The sequence below is a fragment of the Strigops habroptila genome, chromosome 6, assembly GCF_004027225.2.
Source record: "Strigops habroptila isolate Jane chromosome 6, bStrHab1.2.pri, whole genome shotgun sequence".
NCBI classification, from domain to species: domain Eukaryota; kingdom Metazoa; phylum Chordata; class Aves; order Psittaciformes; family Psittacidae; genus Strigops; species Strigops habroptila.
Window position 1 is genome coordinate 75,669,560 of NC_044282.2, and position 22,317 is coordinate 75,691,876.

At 47.9% G+C, this 22,317-nt stretch overlaps 1 protein-coding gene across 3 annotated transcripts in view; it reads right to left on the reverse strand.

The window, feature by feature from the left end:
- KIZ (kizuna centrosomal protein) overlaps positions 1-22,317 on the reverse strand; it is a 46,386-nt gene that overhangs the window by 2,497 nt on the left and 21,572 nt on the right. For 2 of the 3 annotated variants that reach the window (XM_030490141.1, XM_030490140.1), the window contains exons 8-12: positions 21,410-21,574; positions 20,017-20,152; positions 17,387-17,546; positions 16,391-16,456; positions 7,236-7,332 (exon numbers count right to left, since the gene is read on the reverse strand). In XM_030490141.1, coding sequence (XP_030346001.1) covers positions 7,236-7,332; positions 16,391-16,456; positions 17,387-17,546; positions 20,017-20,152; positions 21,410-21,574 — 624 coding nt within the window. The remainder of the gene's footprint in view (positions 1-7,235; positions 7,333-16,390; positions 16,457-17,386; positions 17,547-20,016; positions 20,153-21,409; positions 21,575-22,317) is intronic. The other variant, XM_030490142.1, reaches the window with a different exon arrangement.

A 22,317-nucleotide genomic window follows, 5' to 3' on the forward strand; every position in this document is an offset into this window, starting at 1 on the left:
CCATAGCATCATCCCGTCCCTATGGAAATGTGCGCTCTGCGCGCTGCCTTTGATCTACCTTAATGTATATGCAGTTGCGGTTCTGTTCTGTTAAATGCCTGCTCTTGTGTCTAGAGCATCACAGGCCCTTTTGAATCCCTCAAACAAGCTGGAATCATTTTGATCTTTTGTGTGCGGCGTGTGTATTGTGTTGGTGCTGTGAAATAATCACACAGGGCAATGATGTAGGAGAATTAACTGTTATATTAACAATCCTGCAAGAAGCTCGAAAAATAAAGCTTCAGCTGATTTTGATAAAGGAAGATCAAATGGGTGATATTTGTGACATTACAGCCCCAACTAGTGAAATATAAGCAAGTGTCAAGCTGCAGTTTGAAGCTGTTGCCACAGTCAAACCAGGACTCAATCAGCTGTCAAAAATCTAATGCAATTTGCTGCATTTCAGTTAAAGACATGGCAGTGATACAGAACGGCTTCAAGTGGGGACTTCAAATATTCTAACTACTGTTGTGGAGGCATCTGTGAAGGAGATAGGGAAAAGAAAGCAGAAATGATTCACTGCTTGTCTTGTACCACTGGATTCATAAGGATTTGGGACTGCAGCTGGAAAGCTAAACTGAAAGTGGGGGGGAGTTTCACTATGTTACAGCCTCCTGTGTTACACAGACTTGTTCTTTTAAATAAAAGGGGGCTCATACTGCTTAGGTCATACTCCTTTTCTACAGGCTGTGAATGCAGATGCACAAAACTTCCTCTTTGCAGACACACAAAAATTCCCAGAAATAGAATATTAAACATAGCCAAGCTTCAGCCAAGGTACCAAAGTGAGGCTTAGGAAGTAGCAACAAATATCAGCACTGGAAGAGTAATAACAGTGACCTAGGTAATTATTGACTTGTTATTCAAGTGAAATACTTTCACATGTTTACCTGACGTTCTGTTAGCACACCATCCAAACACCTTTCTGTTTCATTCCAAGTCAAACCCTACGCTGTGTTACACTTCAACTCCTCCAAATGCATTTACTCGATGGTATTTCCAGCGTATATTTTAAGTCGGAGCCTCTGGGCTGAGCCCTGCAATACACTGAACACCTGAACTCCATTTCTCTTTGGTGATTTCGTGACCCACAGCATTTCCCAAAGATGCTCCGTGTATCCCAGGCTGAGCCCATTAAAATGTGCTCAAGAGGCTGCAACTCTGGTGGCTGCAGCTTTCCCTGGGTGTAGAGCGAGAATCCGCTTGTTGCTGAGCTACCAGCGGAGAGGGGGCTCCTGCGCAGACTGCACAGGACATTTCATCTTTGGGTAGTTCAGTAACACGGATCCAGCAGCGGCCGCTCCCGCTGCCGTGTCCCTGCCGGCACGAAGGGCAGCGCGGGGGGGTTTGTGTTCAGCCATGCCAGGGGGTCCCCAGAGGTGATTTCCTTGCTCCATTTCTCTCCGTGGTTCAAGCCCAGCTCAAACACAAGAGGGTTGGTTGTTTCGGCCCAGAGGCTCTGCTGTGCCCAGGACACCACTCACAGACACAGAACCACCAGTGGAGGACTGCCTGTGTCCCGGGCAGCTTGGTCCTTCCACACAGCTCAAAGCACTGGGAGGTGCTTCGGGGCCGGCCAGAGGTCTGATGGAGACAAGGACCACCATGGCTGTAGGAAGGCCTAGAAACCTTCCCTCTTCCACCCCAGCTTCCCATGAGGAAAAAGGTCATTGCTGGCAGGAAAGGAGGGAATACAGATGGTTGTATTCTACCCAAGCCCATCCATTCACTGAGGTTCATCCTCCTGGGGCTAATCCACTGGCTGTAGAATGGGGTCCAGCCCCAGAACAGCACAGAGCTGTAGTGCTGCACCAGGAGCTGTGTGTCGGTGTGACACAGCAGCCCATAAAGAGAGATGGGAACTGGGTGTCAGCAAAGGCCTGGAACGAAGCTGTCAGCACAGAGAAGCACCCAGGGAGGTACGGAAAATGCAACTAGGACATGAGAAATGCCAGATTGGAAATCCCAGCTCCATCAAACCAAACCTGGAAAATGCTGCGAGAGAACTCTGTAACAGGGAATAAATTCTTGAACTACATCTGAAGCGTTAGTCAAGGCTGATAAGATGCAAGGAGACCTCTACCTTGCAAAGCATTTGTATTCAGCAATCGGCAAACTCAATCATGGAGTTATCATCTGGGATCCTGCGCACACAATAACCACACAGACCTCCACGGAGAAATTTAGGAGTATAAATGAGGTAAAGCCAGTTGCACTGCCTCCACTAATCCCCCGTCGTGACCCTTCCATATCCATTTACACATTCGATTCTACCCTAAAATAATTCCAAACTGAATCCAGGCTCTAACAAAGAAAAAACCCCAAACCAGTTTAACTTCAAAGGGCCTTTTAATCTCTCCTTTACTCTGATGAAACAGGCTTTTTGTATTGAAGATGCTGCAACAATAAGAAATGAAAAAGCTCCAAGGAAATATTTCTCCCTCTGTAAAGAAAATTAATATTAAGAGGAAGAAGCCAGACCAACAATAGGCAAGTTAATAGAGGTGTCTCGCTGGCAACAGCAGAAATGCTTCCTTTAGCTGAGTACCTTTTTGCTAAAGCACCTGTTGAACCTCACGTTTTGGTGTCAAGTGAAAAAAAGACACCCCGATGCCAAGGAGAAAAATACAAGAAATAAAAGAGACAAAGAAAACCACCCAAACATCACGGGGAGAAACCAACCAAGGCAACACAACACACCCAGCGCCCAGGGAAAAACCACCACCCAAATGCAGGCTTTGGCAGACACCCCAGCAAAACACAAAGCTCAGCAGCCTCGGGGGCAGCGACGCTCCGGCTGCTCCTGTCGGGGCTGGACGCCTCCATCCTGTGCTCGCATCGCTGAGGTGCACAGCAAACTGAGCCTTTCTTCTTCACAGGGTGCTGTTCATCAGCCCTCGGTGGGAGAAGAGATGAGGCTTCCCCCCAGCAGCACGTGAGGGTGAGGAGCTGCACATCCAGCTCCAAAAAGCATTTTCCGGGCTGCTGCTCCGCGGCAGTGCCTGCGGTGTGACACTGACCTGGGTGTCCCCGTGCTCACACACCATCCTCCAGCTGAAGCCCGACAGCTCTGCCAGTTCCTGCTCATCTTTTACCAGAAGTTGAGCACCACAGAAGTGTTCCCCACGCTGGAAAGTCAGAATAAACTAAAAATCCACTCCTCATGCCAGAATTAAAGCATTAATATTGAATTTAAGTAATTACACTGCAAATAGGATGACTTTTCAGCTACAAAGATCTGTACTGAGCTACATTTAAGACCATTCTCTGTTTAGATATGCTGCACTGAGGAAAAAAACCCCATTCTTGCCTAGAGGAACTGCTGACACAAAGACTGAATCACAGCACCGGGAGGAAGCTGTTGGAAGAGCACAGGGCATCACCACAGAAATAAACGCTATGTCCTCTGTAAAACAGGGCCACTGTATTTACATGGATCACCATTCTCGTAAACCATTCCCCACCATATTCATGGAGCATCACCACTTCCACACTGCTGTTTCTGTAACAGCTGGATGTTAAAATTTAGGTAACAAAGCTTAAGGAAACAGCTGTAACATCAGGAAAAACGTGCTTGAATTTACAGTCGCTTCTCACAGAAGTGATTTGGCAGCTGGAAGTACAACGGGAGGATAAAACAACGGGATGGGGCTGGTTTGTGGGTGCAGCTCCCGGGAGCCTGGGAACACACCACGGCACTCCCCCTGGGCTTCCTGGTAAAGCTCCCGACCACTCCCAGCCCCAAACCTTGGGAATCTCTCCCCAGAGCGGCCAAGCAGGGCCGGTGCCGGCTCGGAGCGGGGATGCGCAGAGCCGGAGTGCCCCCCGATGGCCACAGCCGCCGGCACAGGGAGCAGCGGCAGCGGCCCGTGTTCAGCATCGCCCCCGAGAGTAATTAAGAGGATGAATTATTATCTGCCAACTTTTATTTGCATGTCATTACATCTGTGTTTGGTGACGGCGGCTTTCGACTCCCAAGCAGCCTTCAGAGACCAGCCCGGATTACTGCCACAGGACAGATTAATCAAAGTTTAAAAATACTTTACACCGTGTTTGTGTCCTGACGCATTAAGGCGGTTCTCTGGGTCCCGCTTGATAATGCACCTTTAATCTCCAGATTATGCCGAAACGAGACAGCGCAAACAAGGCAAAGGAAAATAAACTGCTCCCATCAAAACCTCAGCGTTACCCAGAAAACGAGTGACCTCCTCTGGCTGCATCCAGTGCTCCGGCCCCGGGATGCCACACACAGCGCCTGCCGCCCAGACAGGCCGCCTGACTTCTGATACCCTTTCCCCCAAGGAACGGCATAATTCAGCGCGCCCTTTGCGGCTGCAAAACACAAACTCTGCAAACCAAAGCGGCACCTTTGTGCGTGAAAATATTCCCTTCATAAAGTAAATGAAGGCAGGAAAAAGTAGTTTTGTAGCTAAACGTGGGGCAGGACAGTGTTTGCGGGAGAAGAGGAAGCTCTGGCATGCACCTCCGAACAAAAGGGAACAAGTGGTCTTTACTCGGAGAGCAGCTTCCTATTAAGACTCACTCCTTCGTACATTATGCCTTTCATCCCCACTCAACCACAAAATGATTTTGCTGTAGGAAATACAATGGCAGAAAAAGATTTACATTGAAAGAATCTTTAATAATAAACTGTTGCAGATCTGCCTACTTCCCCGTGATTTATAATACAATAAACATCGGATTCTATTAAGTCTCATGCACTGAAGACACGCACTGAAAAACCGAATATGAAAGCCCTCAATTCTTCCCTTCTCCAGCCCCATAATAGTGAAATGAGCATGTATAAATGTGCTAAGAGTATCTCTTTGCATCTTTTATAGCTTGTGTGTATCAATCTGTAAAGCTTATTAAGAAAGTCATTGCTATGCAAAGCAGCGCCCAATCTCTTTCTCTTGCTTTTCAACAGAGCGCAGTGTTTAGCCAATAGGACCGGTCCCCGGCCCCTCATTCGGCATTCATAACATGCAACATTTGCACAATGTATCTCTCAAAGGCTGCTGAATAGAAAGCCTTAATACTCATGTAAACAACTGCAAACCAATTACTTAATGAATCAGGCCCACACATAATGAGGTGCCAGACAAAGAGCTATAAATGCATTTTTGCGCCCGAGCCTCTGCTTTAAAGTAAAATCCCTCAGCTGTAGTTTGGGCTTAACTGGCACATCATAATTATTGTCTGGGGGACATCAGAGGAAGCCATTTCTCCTCGCTGGGTCCGGCGGGGTCTCCCCCGAGGTCACTCATCAGCTCAGTGACAAAACGGAGCAAAGAAGAATTTCTGGCAGCTCGGCGGCGGGGCTGCGCCGCGACGGCCACTCTCAAGTAGTGGGTTTCGAGACCACTTGTCAAAGCAATAAAGCCCCAGAAGTGACTGCACTAAGTGGAGCGCTTAAATGTGAGCACCACGGAACCCGCGCTGCCTCCCGGTGCGGCAGGCGGCCGCCCTGCCCGCTCCGACTCGTCCCCACCGCTTTCACCAGCGCCCTCCCCGCAGAGCGGGTGCCAAGATTCCCGAAGGAAGGGCTGCTGCTGAACTTCCCCTTCGGAAGGCTGCAGTGTTGGCGATTCATTTGGAAAAGCCAACTTTAAGCCGCTGCAAGAGATTTACTTCTTTAAAGCAGCAGCATCATGTATGGGCGCAGGAAGTGCGCTGCTTCTCACACTGAATGGTGTGAAATGACAGGGCAGAAATATTTTATAATCTATCACAAATAAGAATTTGAAACAGGAAAAACATTTCCTCCGTGTGAACAGCATCCGAGATACGGAAGTCACTGAATGCATCATTACTGAGCAGTGCAAGAGCCGCAGGGACAAAGCTGGGAGATGTTCTCCTTTTAATACAAAAATTAGTTCATTTTATATTCTACAGATTTGATTCAGGGATCCTGGCAGAAAGCTCCTCAGGGCCTGATCCTTCTCTTCCTGCCGCCCCTGTTCAGCCATTTAGTGAATGACTAATATTCAGCATTTAAAAACTCATCTATAGGAGCAGCCCTGCACTTCACAGTGTTAGGGTGTATCATCTGGAACATTATTCTCAAACAAAGCTCCAGAAAACTTAAAAATGAAGGGGGGAAAAAGAAAGAAAGAAGAAAAGAAGGAGTGAACACAGGGCTGCAAGAATGGATCCCACACAAGGGGCAGGAATGCCATTCATCCACACCGTGTTCCAGCTTGTGTTTCCTGCACTTGGAGAATGACAGAAATCCCGTGATTTTCACACAAACTGACACCACCACTTACAAAACTGAACTGACCTCGTTGATACCAGCATCAAAAAAAGCTACTGAAAAGGATGTACAAACAGGAGCTCAAATTTCATCAAAAAGCTTTAAAGTCTCTTCCCCAGTGCTGTTAGCGGCAGTTTCAGACCAGGAGCCCTGCAGCAGCAGCAGCACTCGTCAGGCTGTTCTCACACGAGCAGATAAGCATCTAAAGCCCAGCCACTATTTCAGGAGCTGCCCGTGTTCTATCCCATTTTCTGCTGCTTCCTGGCCACTAATTTGATTGCTGCTCTTTGATTCCTGTTACATGCCAATGAAGAACACAAGGAACACCCAACAGAACTGCCCAGAGACCCAAGGGAACGGCTGCAGTTTAACACACACACACAAACCACCCTCCAACAAAAAAAAGGGAGGAAAAAAAAGAACAAACCGTGCCCTTTAGGTACATGTGAGGCCATTAACTAAACATCCTTGGTTTGAAAGCAAGACAATAATACAACCATGCCAGTATCAAATATAAAACCCCCAAACCCATGGGAAGCGTTATCCAGTTACAGCGAGTTCACATCTCGGATACACGGAGGAGAAACCCACCACTTTATTTCCTGAAGACTTTCTGTTCTCTGTCTGCCCCTCTCCTGACAACTCCCATTGTCTGCCCCTGAGCAGCCCTGCTGAAAGCAGCTGGACTGCCTCGTTTGTGGTTCACTGAGATGTCAATTGAGTCTGAAAATGGGAAAACAACAGCTGCAAAACAAGCCTTGGCTTTGGCACAAATATTTTCTGAGGTGCACCAAAGTTGAAGATGTTTTAGTAAATAAACATAAATACGAACCTTAACCCGGGCTCAAGTGAAGAAATCAAATAATCAGAGCTCCAGTCCTTTTCTGTCGCTGTTTCTCATTGAGAAGCATTTAAACGCTACAGGATTTCACAACTTTACCTTGACAAGGGAGGACTTTGGCTCGACGAGGGACTAGTTTCCGACTGCGTTTCTTCGCTCTCTCTTGCTTTGGAACCGTTGTCACCAACATCCCAACCTGTTGGGTAAAACCAGCAGATCTGAGTGTTCAGCTCAGGCCGGCTGGGCCGTACAGCAGCCGGCAGCCACAGCAGCAACACCCTCACTTCCCAGTAGATTCCTGGAATGGTTCAACAACAAAACCCAGGGAAGAGCATGTACCACGCAGCTACGGTACCTGCCCCAGGGCTGGCTGCTCTTGATTAAGGGGAAATTACTTAAACCCCCAGAACACAAGACCCCCTTGCTGTGATGAAGTTGCCTGATGATTTCTTGTACATAGTGCTGGGTTTGCATGTTTTACCTCATTTTGGAAGAATGAGCAAACACAGGTTCTCTGAAGAGCTGAATTGTGCCATGGGAACTTTCAGCAAAACTTAAAGGATTTCTGGGCTCTTTTTACTCATTTCTTTTTTAATCCCCGAGTTCCCATCACTTCAGTTAAGCAGGAGGCGAGGCTCTTTTTATTCGCCTTCCCCTTAAACACAGACTATTTTGGATAGTTACAGTTCTATGTATTATTTAATAGATCAGTATTTTCAACCATTCTCTTGAATTAAAGCTGTGTTTGGGAGACACAAATCTCGGGGTTTTTATGACTTACACAGCCAAACCCCCAACTATTCCCAATCTTTTATCCACGCTTCCCTTTCTTTCCTTCCCCTCCGCTCTGTGTATCTCATTCTGTAGAGACCGATTTAAAAAGAAGAGGTAAATGAATTCATTCACTGGGATCGTACAATTGCTCATCTTTGTGCTCATTTCCAAAGGACACGATGCTCAAGCACAAATCCCGCTTTAAAGGGCTACTTTGCATGTATATATCTACAGCACTGAAATTACAAACAAGCCCCGATTGTCACCAACTTTGCTCCATCCCAGCAGCATTCAGTATCTCTGTGCATCTCGGACACTGCTTTTCACTGGTGAGGAGCCCGCTGCAGCGGATCACACCGCTCTGTGCTTGGATGTCAGCAGCACAAATCCTGCTCACACTCGGGTGCTGCCAACAAAGAGGTGCGGCACGTCTGAGCGGTGCAGGAGGTGGCAGAGCTCGGGCGCTGGTGCTGCACTGGCAGCAATGCGCTGCTTGTGGGACTAAGCCTGGCTGCTTCCCAGGAATGCGTGGGGGAAAAGGGAATCAAGGACAGGAAGGAAACAACGAGAAAAGGGGAAAAGGGGAACCACCCCCCTGCCCTTCCCCATGATGTGCTACTCATGCAGAGGAGCAGAGACCTGTGGAGATCAGGGAGGATGTCTTGGGTGCAAGACGGAGTGAAGTGGGCTTGCGCTGAGACACCACTGACCACAAAGGAATGAACATTAACACTTGTTTGTACATTGCTTTGGGGAAGTGAAAAAGCCAATTTAACCTCATCAAGCCAGAGCTCCCAGAAACTGCTTTTCACTCCAGCAGTAGCACTTCACATAGGTGTATTTTTCAGGGCTCCTCATGCATGGGTTCAAACTACAACACACCATGTGGCTGAGATTATGTGCTCGCTTCTTGCCTGGGGATGGAGCATCCCTCTGCCTCGAGGAGGCCTTGCACAAAGCCAGTCGTGCCCAGCAAACAGACACTACAGGCCACAGCCTCTGCAAACATTCAAAATCCAGTTATGTGTGTCCTCAGGCATGCCTCCAGTGTGTGCATGGCTTGCTCCTTGTGTGGAGGAGGAGAATGTGAAGCAAACGGCCTCTGCACAGAGCAGCAGCTCCAGCCACCCGTCCCAATTCAGCCCTGCGTGGGCAGAGGGACACATCCACCTTGTTACAGCCTGTCAATGGGCTGAACGCTTTTCCTCCTTCCCAATAACAGGCAGAGAATTGGGAGGGAGCGGGTGGTGGCTTCAGAGGGTGTTAGTGCATCGGCTAAGTGCCTGCATCTGACCTGTGCCTCTCAAAGCCTTCCCCTTGCTCCAGTCTGGGCCTGGGAACCCCACGCCGCCCAGGGACCCGACACCCAGCTTGCTGTCAATGGGATTCCCTGCAGCAGGAACATATCTGCAAGCTCTGGGAAGCGCTGCAACCTGAGCATGAGGAACTTCCTCTTCCCATTGAATGCTCTTCCCATCCCTCAGGGCAGGGACATGGAGCCCATCTTTGACCCTGGCAAACCCACCTCACCTTCCCCGTTGGCACTTTAAAGTCCAGGTCTTTCCCAGCTCTACCAAAACTGTTGTGTGCAGCTCTCCTTGTGGCTTTTGCACGTGCACCAGCCTCCAAAGGCCATTCCCCCAAGCTGTCCATGCCTGCGCTGGCTCCCCTTCCTTCACAACATCAAATTAACACAAACTACTTGTTGTTCACCTGTAAGACCCTTCAGAGCCCAGCTCTGCCCTACCTGTCGATTGTAATGCATTGCTGGGCTATCAATCCCCACTCCTGCCTTAGTTAAACCAGACTGCTTTGCTGATCAGTCCAGTTGTTCCCCTCGAGCATCTCTGCACTGACTTACATCCTATACACCCTATAGAAATGGGAGATCCTTCTGGGAACTTCCTAAGCCCACCAGCTCCTGTCCCTGCAAAGCTTGTGGGGCTGTGGCACCCACAAAATGTGTTACAGCACGTAGGCAGTCAGCATGCAGCGACCACTGCTCTGTGTGCTGAGCAATAGCCTGGCTCTTACCTCCTTTTACCCCACTGATCCACTTAATCCCTGTGCCTTCAACATGCCCACGTCAAGGAAAGCCTCGGTTACAGACAGGCAGCACTGACAACAAAACCAGCCCAAAACCAGCAGCAACAAACCAGTGTGAGAATGTGCAAGTGACTGGGGCAACGTGCAGGGCAATGAGGAGGAGATGCAAGAAATCCTCTGCTAGGAGAGAAAATTCTTAGGCACTTTGCTCCTGATAAAGCTGCATCAAACCATAAAGCCCTTATGCAGATCAGTGCATTTCCTTCATAAAACTGACCACCGTGGTTTAGGGTAAATGCAATTCAGCTTAGAAAGATGTTTTTGTTCTGAGGTGTGTGTGTTTCTGATGTTTGCATCTGTCAGATGCATGTCTGTTAGAAGCATCTAACTTGCCGTGCTGAAACAGCCAAGCACAGCCTCCCTGCTGCAGGCCGGGCGCTGAGCACACACACCACCACAGCCCTGGCAAGAAACATGCACCGAGCAGCAAGGAGAAAAAAGGGAAAAGAAGGAAAAAGGTGGGTTTCGAGCACACCAGCAGCAAGCAGATGAACCCCCTGGATAAAGGGATTGCCAGCACCATGGAACTCATTCCGCAGGGAGCGGAGGCACTGGGAAGCAGAAGCGAGAGGAGGGCTGTGACAGCGCTGCTGGAGAGCAGCGGCTCCTGATGGCCATCTCCTGCGGGCTGTACACAGCCTTGCGGAAAGCACCTCTCCCTGCCTGTCTGAATTCACTGAGTTCTTGCTACACCAGGTCAAGGGCAGATGCCATCTGCTTGATGTTCTCTTCCTGTGTGGGTTTTGGAAGGATTGTCCTCAGCACACCACCAGCTTCCAGTTCCAGATGCACCCCAGAAGCAAGGTGGGTGCAGGGGGTGAAGCTGTCTGAACAGTCAGCCCAGACTGCACAGGCGCAACTGAACAAGCTTGATAAAACTCAGTCTCCAAACCCAAACTGGGATGTTAATAATGGAAAGTTCCTAATCCCATCATTTGAGCAATACTGCAGCAGAAGTGGAGCTGGTGTGCCCCAGGTGACACTGCTCTCCTCACACCTTCTTCCCTGTGCACCTTCCCCTCAGAACCAGCAGAGGATCTGCAATACCACTATTCATTAAAAATTAATTCAAAATACTCTGCCCTTTTCACCTTTGAATTAATCATGCGGGGCCAGAGTAGCTCTCAGGGCAGCTTTCCCAAGTCTGTGCTGAACAAAACGGGTGCAGGTTTCTTCATTAGGCAACAATTCCAGGAAAAACCACTGTCACTACACAATGAACCACTATTATTTTGTTCTGCTGAGCAGTTAGAGTGATCTTTGACCAGAACATACTGTACCAGCACTGTGCTTTCTCCGTGTGTTCTCCCTATGGCCTCGGCTGCAGCATCGACTACTTTATAGCCAAACACCTCAGCAGCTAAAGAAGTGATGTGACTGTCTGCAAAGAGAGAGGTAAGAAAGCTCTTGGCCTTGCACTTGCAATGTTTATGTCTTGCTAATGGTGCTACCTCTCTCACAGAGGAAGAAGCCCACACGTCAAACACCAAACTCAGCATTAAAGCCCTTCACTGCAGCTGGAGTCCCAGCATGGAGGAGTTACCTGCAGACACCAACACCAAATCATCTTTCTTGCTTGCCTCTGGCTGCCTGGGAATGGGAAGGGTGATCCACAAGGTTGCAGGGTTTTAAAATGTAGACTGGGAAAAGACAAATACCACCATATTCATACACAGCCCCTACAGCTTGTGAGCAGATTGAAATCTTCAACCCAAGCCACAAAGCACATAAGCAAGCTGTAGGATAGTAGATGCTGCTCTACCAGGAGAGGAACACGAGCACTTTGTATGTCACTCAAAAGCTGTCAGGAGCTATCAGCCATTATTTCGAATAAAAGAATCATATGCAAATGGAGGTAGTTGGAGGGCAAAAGACCTTTCACAGACTCAACCCAGACACGTATCTGCATCTTCCTCCTGTACACAAGTGAGAGCCTGCACCAGAAGGAACTTTGCTTTCTCTGTGTGCCTTTACCACCAATAAAATAGTGGCTTGGGTATTTCAGCTGTCACTAGACTTCAAAGCCCAGAATGCCCTGAAAGGAATGTTATCAGATCAGCTGAGCCTGCAAGCTGTGTGGCTGTAGTTACCTTGGCAGCAGTTACTGCATCCATACCCTGAAGCAGTGGCTTCAGAGCGGCACTCTGTGGCAGGCCTGGGCTCTAGGTCCTGTACCAAAATGGGAAACTAACAGCAGTTCCTGCCCAGAGGAACTTCATCTGAACAAGCTCCTCCACCACGTTAACACCAATTACTTGGTGTTATCATCTCCAAAGAGCTACATGGGATTAAAGTGGGCTGTCAGCTGCCATGCCACTGCCAGCACACAAACAGCCACCATGTGTGCCTCTGCCCTCGGACCAGCGGTGACAGTGCGGGCTCTACACCGGCTCCTGTACTCACCCATCTCCCCTGCAATAGAGCAAAACACTTGTGAACAGAGAGAAGATGAAGGCCCGCTGCAAACCTGACAGAAGGATGTGCTCTTCGGAGAGCAAATGGATGGGGAAAACCTCCAAATTAAAACCTGGCAGAACACTGCAGCCACCGGTGCCCAGAAGTTGGTCAGAGACCAACAAGGATCTCCCCACTTCCTTTCAACGGAAAAAAGTGTACAAATACTCTCATTGTAATACCAGAGCAACGTAGGATGCAGAGAGCAGACAAGAGCAGACACCCGGGCGACCAGCAGACTTGGGAAACCCCAGTGGAGCAAGCCAGCCAGTGAGAATACTCCTAGAATCACAGAATCAACCAGGCTGGAAAAGACCTTTAAGACTATCAAAAGTCCCACTATTGCCCAGTGCTGCCAAGGCCACCACTAACCCATGGCACTGAGGCCTCGGCTACACGGGGTGTGAACACTTGCAGGGACGGTGACTCCAGCCCTGCCCTGGGCAGCCTGTTCCAATGCCTGAGCACCCTCTGGGGAAGGAATTGTTCCTCAGCTCCATCTAAACCTGCCCTGGGGCAGCTTGAGGCCGTTTCCTCTTGTCCCATCCCTTGTTCCTTGGGAGCAGAGACCAGCCCCCTCCTGGCTCCATCCTCCTGTCAGGCAGTTGCAGAGAGCGAGAAGGTCCCCCCTGAGCCTTCTCTTCTCCAGACTAAACAAGAAGCTGCTGCCTCTATTTAAAGATTGAAGAAGGATTTTCACCTGGAATTCCTAACTATAAAAAGACCCTGAGGCCTTTTTATACTCTTAACTTTAACTTAAGTCAAGCAGTGTAAAATATCACCTCCTGGAGTACATAATCCAAACCAACTTCAGCAAAAGGTTCAACCTCCTGCTCCCAATCCCTGCTCCAGACGCCAAGGGGGTCCTGTCAGACCGCAGCAGCAGCGATTCATCCTGTACAGAGGAACTCTCCACCTAAGAGCAGTTGTGAATGGGCTGGTATCCAGCGAAGTGAAAAGTTGGGTAGACCTGTGAGCGCCTTTATTAGCACACTCCAAGTGGAACCTCGGGAACCTTTCACTCCAAGCTCAAAGCAGGACCTCACCGGGAAGGACGGTGGGTGTGGGGAAAGCCTTGGCAGCATTATTGCCTCATTAAAGGAGACCTAAAAGGGAAAGCGGAGTTGCATTTGTGCTCTTTCATGTTCCCTTATGATACAGAAAGAAGGGCTAATTTTCCTTTTTCTTCTTAAGAGGGTTCTTCCTCCTTATTTCTACATTAGAGATTTTCTACCTGGCAGGTGATATTCAAGATGTTGTGGAAGCGAAGCCTGATGAGCGGAGCAGTACCACCATTTTTATTCCAATGCTTTATAGCTTTAACATCTGTTTAAATCAAAGACATAAATAAAGGGGAGAGAGAATCTGGTTTTGTTAAAGACTTAAACATGCCCCTTCAATAAAATCAGCAGTTTCCTACTCATAAATGAGACTTAAAGTCATCCAACAAAAAAAGAATAATGGGTTTTATCCTTTCTTTTTAATGTCACGTTATTTGCCTACCTCAGGAATGGCAAAAAGCCAAGCAATTTCTTCTACATGTCTTCCCATGATAAAAACCCAGAGCATCCAGGAAGGAAATGAGAACGAGTCCCCATCTCCTCCTCTATCCTCATGAAACCTGGTATAGAATGAGGTTGCTATTAATTGCCAGCTCCTCTCTGGGTGAGGCCATGCACGGGATATAATCCTGTTATGGTCAGTTATCACGACATGGCTTTCCTCAGACCATTGACAGACTAGTCAATTAAATCAACATCTTGGTTCTTTTTTTCCCTGTAACACAAGAAAAATAACCCAAAACTACAGCAGCACTCGCAAAGTGCCACCACAGAACGCTGCTTGGAGGCATGTCCAGCCAGCTCTCCCATGAAGTCCATCAAAACCCCAAAGCCCCAGGGTTTCCAGTGCTTCAAACCAACACTTGCAGCCTCTAGAGAATGCAGCAAGTACTGAAAAAACACCCCAAATTTCTATCCCGTAACTTAGAAAAAGCTGTACACCCAAATGATCATGTATAGAATGGACATTAAATATTGGCTGATCTAAAAATCACAAAATCAAACCCTCACACAAGCCTTTTCAGCCCGAAAGACGACATGCAGAGATGCTGCCTCTATTTTAGGCAGTGAAGAACTTCAGAGCTCCAGGGCCACGGTCTACAGCAAATAATGATGAGAAAAAGGAGACAAGCGACAGGCTGGAAGGGTGAGGAGCCAGGAGAGAATGAGAAACCCAGGGAAGATCACGGGCTGAAGATGAATCGCAGCTGAAAGGAGCAACTTTGCTTTCAAGTGAGCTGTGAAAAGCTTCACTCCCAGAGAGAGCGTGACTGCGGCTACTGGAACCGCTGCACGGGCACAGCAGATAAAACAGACTCAGAGAGAGCCATTTGAAACTGGAATTACTGGTTTTGGTGTTTCAGTTAGGAGAAAGCTACAGGAGAAGAGGGGAGGGGGATGCCTATCATTGCTTGGCTTTTGGCACCCAACACAGCAGCCTGACGCACAGGCCACTGGGGTCCCCAGCAGGAAAAACTGCAATAGAGAACTCCCTGACAAACTGGTACGCAAAACCACAGCTAAAACCAGTACTGGTAAGCTGTAACATTCAGGGTGAGGAGATGCAAACCAAAAGCTCTGGCAGCTCTGGAGATCCAAACTCAAGAGCTCCTGAGTTCTCCTGGAAAAACCATAGTACCAGCGATGGCATTAGGTGGAGGGAGTCGCCATTCCCAACGCTGTTCTTCCTGGCACTCTGCAGTTTAGGGAACTTAAACCCCAAGCCTCTTAAATTACAAAGAAAACGGAACCAATCCCAAGATTCATTTTCTAATGAGAAGTGAGGTTTGTTTCATGAAGAGAGATTTAAGTGGCTTTAATTCCTCTGAACATCAATGCAATCCACGTTTTAAAATACATGGCCATGTGTGACTGCAGGACATGTTAAGAAGCAGGGAAATGGAAACATTCTACTCTCTGGAAAAAACTAAAATCTAAGTTTTATTGAGCTAACACAGGAATATTATTGCTGCAGGATAATTCAGGAATACAAGCAGCACATTTTCATATTTTAGCTGCAGATTAGGCTCAAAAGGCAGCAGAGGAAAACCTCTACAGGGGAATGAACTGCTCTCTGGAAGCCAGGCTGCTCTGAAGCCGTGCAGGAGCAGAGAAGCAACAGCGAGCGCTGCAGGAGCGGATGCCCTCGCACCTCTCTGGTGAGCACACACCTGCATCCATCCATATTTAGCCAAACATCAACATTTGTAAGAAAGCAGCTCCCACTGTACGAAAATCAGGCAAAAGCAAATGCAGACTCACCGCCAAGAGCCCTGCCCTGAATATTGATGTGTTACTGATACCCCAGCCCCAAAAACGGTGACACCAGGATCCTGAGCAAGGCTCACACATCTGCTGTGGGAGGACCTGAACCAGACTTGATAAAACCTTACTGCTAAAAGCACAGTGTTATCAGGCAGCCTCTGCAGCAGCAGCAGCTTCCCAGCTAGCAGGGCTTTCCCTTGCTTATTCTAATGATACACATTCAATTACTCCAGAAAAGAAAAGAACCAAATCAGAAACATCTGTAGTTTGCCATATAATTACTGGATCTTCCCCATGGAGACTGACCTTTGTAACACTGATACCGGGACCTGAAAGGCTAAATGACAGGATATTCGTGTGGTTTAAATGTAGAACATGATTACAAGGAATTAAACAGGGGCTGGTTATTGTCCGTCTTGGTGTAAGTTAACATAAGCGCGGAGTTTATGATCTTACGTTTAATCTTTGCGCTCAGTATGTAGTAGCTGAATTTACTCACTATTAGCAGCCCCAAAGCACTGAAATGCCAATGTCTGGATGATCTAGTAGAGTTGAATACGAGGTTTGAGGTTAATATGCAGCCGTTGCTTTTACCTGTAATAGGAATCTTTTCGACCGCACTTTCTTCCTTGCTCTCATCTTCACACCAGCTTGCGACTTCTGGATGTGAACACACCATAATGAAACACATTTCAAAGTGGCAGTGATTAGACTGGTTTGGCTGCTTTTAAGCCCTACTCCCTTTAATTTCTCACTTTTGTTATCTCTTGTTTATTGATCTAAACTATCCATTACCGCCCTTAAAAGAGGCACCTACTGTGAACTTTGCTCGCATGCGCGGCTGCGCTGCCTCTCTGTAGCTTCCAGGGAAAAGGACAAGCTACCCAAATGTCTGAAATGATTTAAGACCCGATGGGATTTAGGAAACAAACAACCTGCAGTAACGCTGTGGCCTCGTGCGGCAGCGGCAGCGTTTATCACACCCACCCTGGAAAAGGAGCTTAAATCAAAGCCTCCGTCTCCTCCGCGGATAAAAGTCGCGTGAATTTAGGAGGCCTGAAGCTGTTTACATTTGCTGTGCAAAGAGCACTGCAACCTAATTGCCTGTCTCTTGTGGACTTTGATGTAAGGGATGCTCCGAGAGCAGCCCGAGCAAGCCGCCGTTGCCGTTATTACACCAGGCTAATATATTACTTCCTTATCTAAAGAAATTAACTGGGTTTTCACAAGCGTGTTCACCTCAGAGCCAGCACCACACTCAGCAGGAACCCTCTGAATTTTGAGACTTTGTCTGTGGTATGGCTTTATAGTAAAAGGCAAAGAATATACCCCACCACTGCTAAATGTAGATGGTTTTTAGATACATGAACACCTCTAGATCCGTTTTATTAACGGTCACAAGGCTCGCAGACAAAATAGCCACAATGGGCATTGCTCATTTTAAGTAACAACAAATGACAGATTTAGGAAAGTCCCCCTCACAAACATACATTAATTCACCAGTGGCTGTAATAGAGCCGATTTGGACAGAAATACCCGGGGAAGGCCAACACCCCCGAGCGCACAGCCGGCCCTTCGCACACTTGTTACCTTGTCCTCCCGCGCCGGCGAGCCCGGCAGCGCGTTCTGCCTCCTCCGTTTCCCCGCCATCGTTTGGGCTGGATGACAAGCTGCACGAGGATTCATTACTCTGAGTAGATGACCTGTCCCCACTCTCTTCTGGAAGGGCCTCTCTCCACCCCAGCAGAGCCTGCAGCATTAGAAATAAAAATAGCCACAGCACTATTATCCTTGGTCTGGAGCGGTTTTCAACATACATTTAGGCTAATCTATAGTTCACACTGTAATCTGCATCCAGGGTGGTTTTGTTAGAGGGTAAATTACCTCCAAGTTAAATCAGCACTAGCTCAGGAACTGCAATCCTGCCTCGAAGTGACACCAACTCTGAATTGTTCCTTTAGTCACCAGGCTTTCTGGAGACTCTACCCACAGTCGGGGTAAGGAAATGGAAGGGTGCATCCAGTACACCACAACAGCCTGAGCAGAAATCTCTCCCTTTCAGCACACAGCAATAAGGCAGGTTAACCACAGCATTAGCAACAACTGCAGCTTAAACAACACTGGGACTGATGAACCTGAGGGCAGGGAGCCTGAGGCACAGCTCGCCCAAGGTAGCCTCAGCCTAGCCCAGTTCCCATGTCAATCCCTGTCATTCCCACAAGCTGGTAAAGTTTGTTCTCTCCTGGCAGTGTACACAACCGTCTGCAGTGGCACTACTCAAGCCTTCAGAGCTAAGCCTATTTTTGATGTAAGACATTTAAGTTGGAAGCCAGGACCTTTACAGGGAACATAAACTGACCATAAACGCGGCTGAGTTAAAAGCAGGCTTAAAATAAAAGCAGCACTTCCCAGGTTACATCACCCATGTGAAGTGCTGCGTGTGGCTTTACAGAGCTCCTGAGAGCAGCAGAAACCACCTTCCTGGCACTTCATATTTCACAAAGAACACCAAAGGCTTTTGGACATCCTTCATATCTCTTGGAGGGTGTTTCTCTGGTTAGAAAATAAAACCACAAAATATGGACTTGGAAATGAACTACATTTTTTACTCTAATTATCTAATTGTTTAGTGAAACAACGATCCGTCAGCGATGAGCACCTGCAGCTCCCAGAACTCCAGCTTCTGCAACTTAGTTTACATGTACTGACCTGAGAGCATGGAACAGCTTCAAGCCAAAACATTCTGGACTCATGAGAAACTTTTATTCTCCTGCATCTGCCCCCTCCTCATAAATCCGTATTTATTCAGGAGCCCAGAATGGCAACTTTTAGTCTTAAGCAAATAGCTTCCCAAGCTTTTCCTTTCTATTAAACTTATATATGGGAAGTTTCCCAGTGTGAACAAGCAGCTAAGATGCAAGAGAATAGAAGGCAGACGTAATTTAGCGCTGAGAGACAAGAAAGAGCTTTAACCTGCCAGAGGGGAGATTGAGATGAGCTCTGAGGCAGAAGCTCTTCCCTGTGAGGGTGCTGAGGCGCTGGCACAGACTTTTCCCAGAGAAGCTGTGGCTGCCCCATCCCTGGTAGTGTTCAAGGCCAGGTTGGACACAGGGGCTTGGAGCAACCTGCTCTAGTGGAAGGTGTCCCTGCCCGTGGCAGGGGGTTGGAACGGGAGGAGCTTTAAGGTCCCTTCCCAACCATTCCATGATTCTACTCTATGCAAGCTGCTTGGAAATGAAGTATTCCAAAGTAGTGGACGGATCCTGCCATTACACTTAATTGACTGGATCCACTTACTAGGCAATCTAAATGTTAAATACATGTGGACCACAGCAACACGTAGCAGTAAACAGATTATTGCTGCACATATTCACTCATAAAGCTCGTGTTACTGAGCTTTGACGTTGTAAAAGTTTTTACATGCAATTAGAAATGGATGTATTTGTTTCTGTCACCAGCACAGTGCTGCATTCCTTGCTCATCTCTTCTACTTGACTGACTGTTTTAAGGACAGAATACAAATGACTTACCCACACAGAGAAAAAGAAGTTACCCTGCTATGATTGAAAGTGTATAAATGACTAAAATATTCTATCATCTTCATTATTTGTTCCAAATGCTATTAAAACTAGGCTATAGCAAAGCGGTTCCAGCTGCTCTTGAATTTCTCATTAAACATTAGAGGGAAAATATTTTTGACTTTGGGTTTGAAAGATCTAGTTTATAACCTTTTGTGTTAATGTTTAAAAATACATGAGCAGGCTGCTGTTTGTAAAGCTCTCTGCGTATTCAGGCTACCAAACATAACTCTCTTTAAAAGAAATAAATAGTAAAATACATCATGCATGATAAAAAGCTACTAAGCCACAGAGAAAGACAGATGATAGAAGCCTCGTGATGAATTCACACCACAGTAAGCGTGTGGGCTTGTTTAAATAACTGGTTTGAAGGGTGGAAAACAGACACCCTCTTGGAGACTGTTTTCTTTGCGGGATGCAGAGCTGTACATATTTGCCCTGAGACAACTGAAGAACCTGCACTCTCTCCTTGCCCACCTCCTAACCACCTCCAAGGCTGATTAATGAGCACAGCCTGCTTGCCCTTCCCCTTAAAGCCCCCTCTCTGGATTGCATTAGCAGCACAGGCCCCGGCTCGCCTTAGCAGTGCACATCAGCCTCTGGGTGCCATTGATTCAGGTATCATTGGATGCAAGCCCCAACCTGGCTGTCTTGTGCCAACAGGCTTTCGAACATCTCCGACACTTCTTCTGGGAGCTGAACCTGGTGCTTTCTCAGGAAGAGGGCATGGTTGCTCAAGCAAGTCCGCAGCAGGTCCATGTCCCACCACTGCTCCGGCCTGAGGAACAAACCCAAGCACTGTTAGTGAGACACCCCATGAACACCGCACTCACACAGGCACCACACTACTCATTCACCTGGTCAATGTGCACCAGGAAAAGCCTTTGCACATTTTCCCTTAATTCCCACTTTTTCATTTAAAAATGTTCCAAGTGGAAGACATAAGTAGTCAGCTGTGACTTCCACAAACGTGGGAAGGATGGGCAGGGACCATCACCATCATCTCGCCCATCCTGAAACTCAGGATCAGGAGACATTAAACCCTTCCCGCAGCCCCCAGCCCCAGCTTGGGCACACGTCACTCACTCCATGAGGTGCTCTGCACAGCATCTTCTTGTCTTTTCTGTTTTAATACTCATTTCATTGGTTTTGAGCAAAAGTGCCTTTTCCTTCAACGCAGAAAATACAAACACTGCCATCCTGTTTGCCAAAGATGTTTGTTTCTCCAGTTGCTCCAATGAAGTTTGACAAACAGAGGAGTGAATTCCAATTAACTCCACAAGTGTTTGTCCCCAATAAACCATTCAGGAGACACAACAAGGTATTAGTGCTCGCAGGCATATCAGCCTCAGAAGGAGAACCAGGTATAGTTAAATAGACCATTCTTCAGCGCTCACAAGTGCCCCGATCCTGCTAACACTTGAGCATTGCTGAGCCTCTAACGGGGAGGAAGGTCTAGACAGAAGCTAAGTAAGAAAGAATGGAAATTGTTTTCATTACTGCATTAAAGAGACCTTAAAAAAAAAATCAATTTTCACTTGTCCTTGTGGCAAATGCACAGGAAAGAAAAAGCCCACTTTGAATAACGGCGGTTTATTGTTTTTAAAGGCTATATGCATCTTCTGCTTCACAGGAAAATAATTTGCTTCTCAAAATTACATTCCCTGTCCTTACGTGCCCGAGCCTCGCGCTGAAGATCACACAAATGATGGCTGAGGGGCCTCTGAAGTTAATGTGTTTCCCTCCCTGCTGCAGCAGCCTGGGGCGGGGGATGCTGCCATGGGGCGAGGTAGGGGACCCGGCCCGAGCGCTGCCCGCAGCAGTGAGATTCACCACCAGAGAACGGAAAGGAAAGCAAATGCATTTGTTTAATGCCCTCATTTCAAGTCACACAAAGATCAGCACTCTGACATCTTTACGCCCCAGTGCGACCAAGGTCTGGCCCCGGGCCCACTTTCTCTGCCCCAGAGCAGACCTGGGGAGGAAAGAAAAGAATGTTCATCACCCCCACAGGCATGTTTTGGGTCTGTCATACCTGCTTTGCTCTTCATCCTCCGCTCTGCCTCGAGCACGGAGCGCGTTCTCAGGTGGGAGGCAGCCATTCAGTGTGCTCTGTAAGGAAGCCCGAAGCTGATGAAGGACGACAGCTTCACATGCTTCAAGGTCGCCGTCTTCCAGCCTGATGGCCCCGTTACAAAAGCTACAAAATGAAGCAGGTATTACATGCAATGGCTATTTAAAGCCCAGACAGCAGTGTGGCTTTGGAGGCAGAATGTGTACCACCCCTCCTGGCTAACGGGGCAGCCCAGAGGGACAAACATCCGTGACAATGCTCTCTGCAACAGGGAGGCCAAACCCAGCTCTCGGGAAACACCAGGTTCAATCTTACACCTCTGCCTTTGACAGGGAGAGAGGAACCTGCACAGGTTCACTCAGGGACCTGTTTAATCCCAATTTATGAAGCCTGACATATAGTTTTAAATAAAATTACAAAGCCATTCCCAGCTGTTGGAATGAAGAGCCCGTGCTGCAGAGGGACAGTGGGGGCTCTCTGACCCTGGGGTTGTTAACATATGGGGTTTGGTGATTCTCTTTGCTCTTTTACCTTGAAGAAGAAATTATCTGTCTGCTTATTGCTGTCTACTTCAGCAAATCACACTAGCATGACTAGCTGGGGGGATGCTCTCCTTTTTGGAAATCAGTATTTACTTCACCGAAGGGGTGTGTGGAGCAAGGCTGCAGAAAGTGCTACGTTTAGGGAAGAGTGTTTGTTGCAGTAATTTGCCTCTGTGCTTCTAAGTGCCATATTTCAGCTCCCTGATGACAGTAACACGGCGGGAGGGGAGGGAGGCCTCTTAGCAACGTTTGTTTGCAGGAGCCTGCGTGCTCTTTGCACCGGCCATTTGTCACCGCAGCAGCGAGGACCCGGCTCAAGCCTCCACA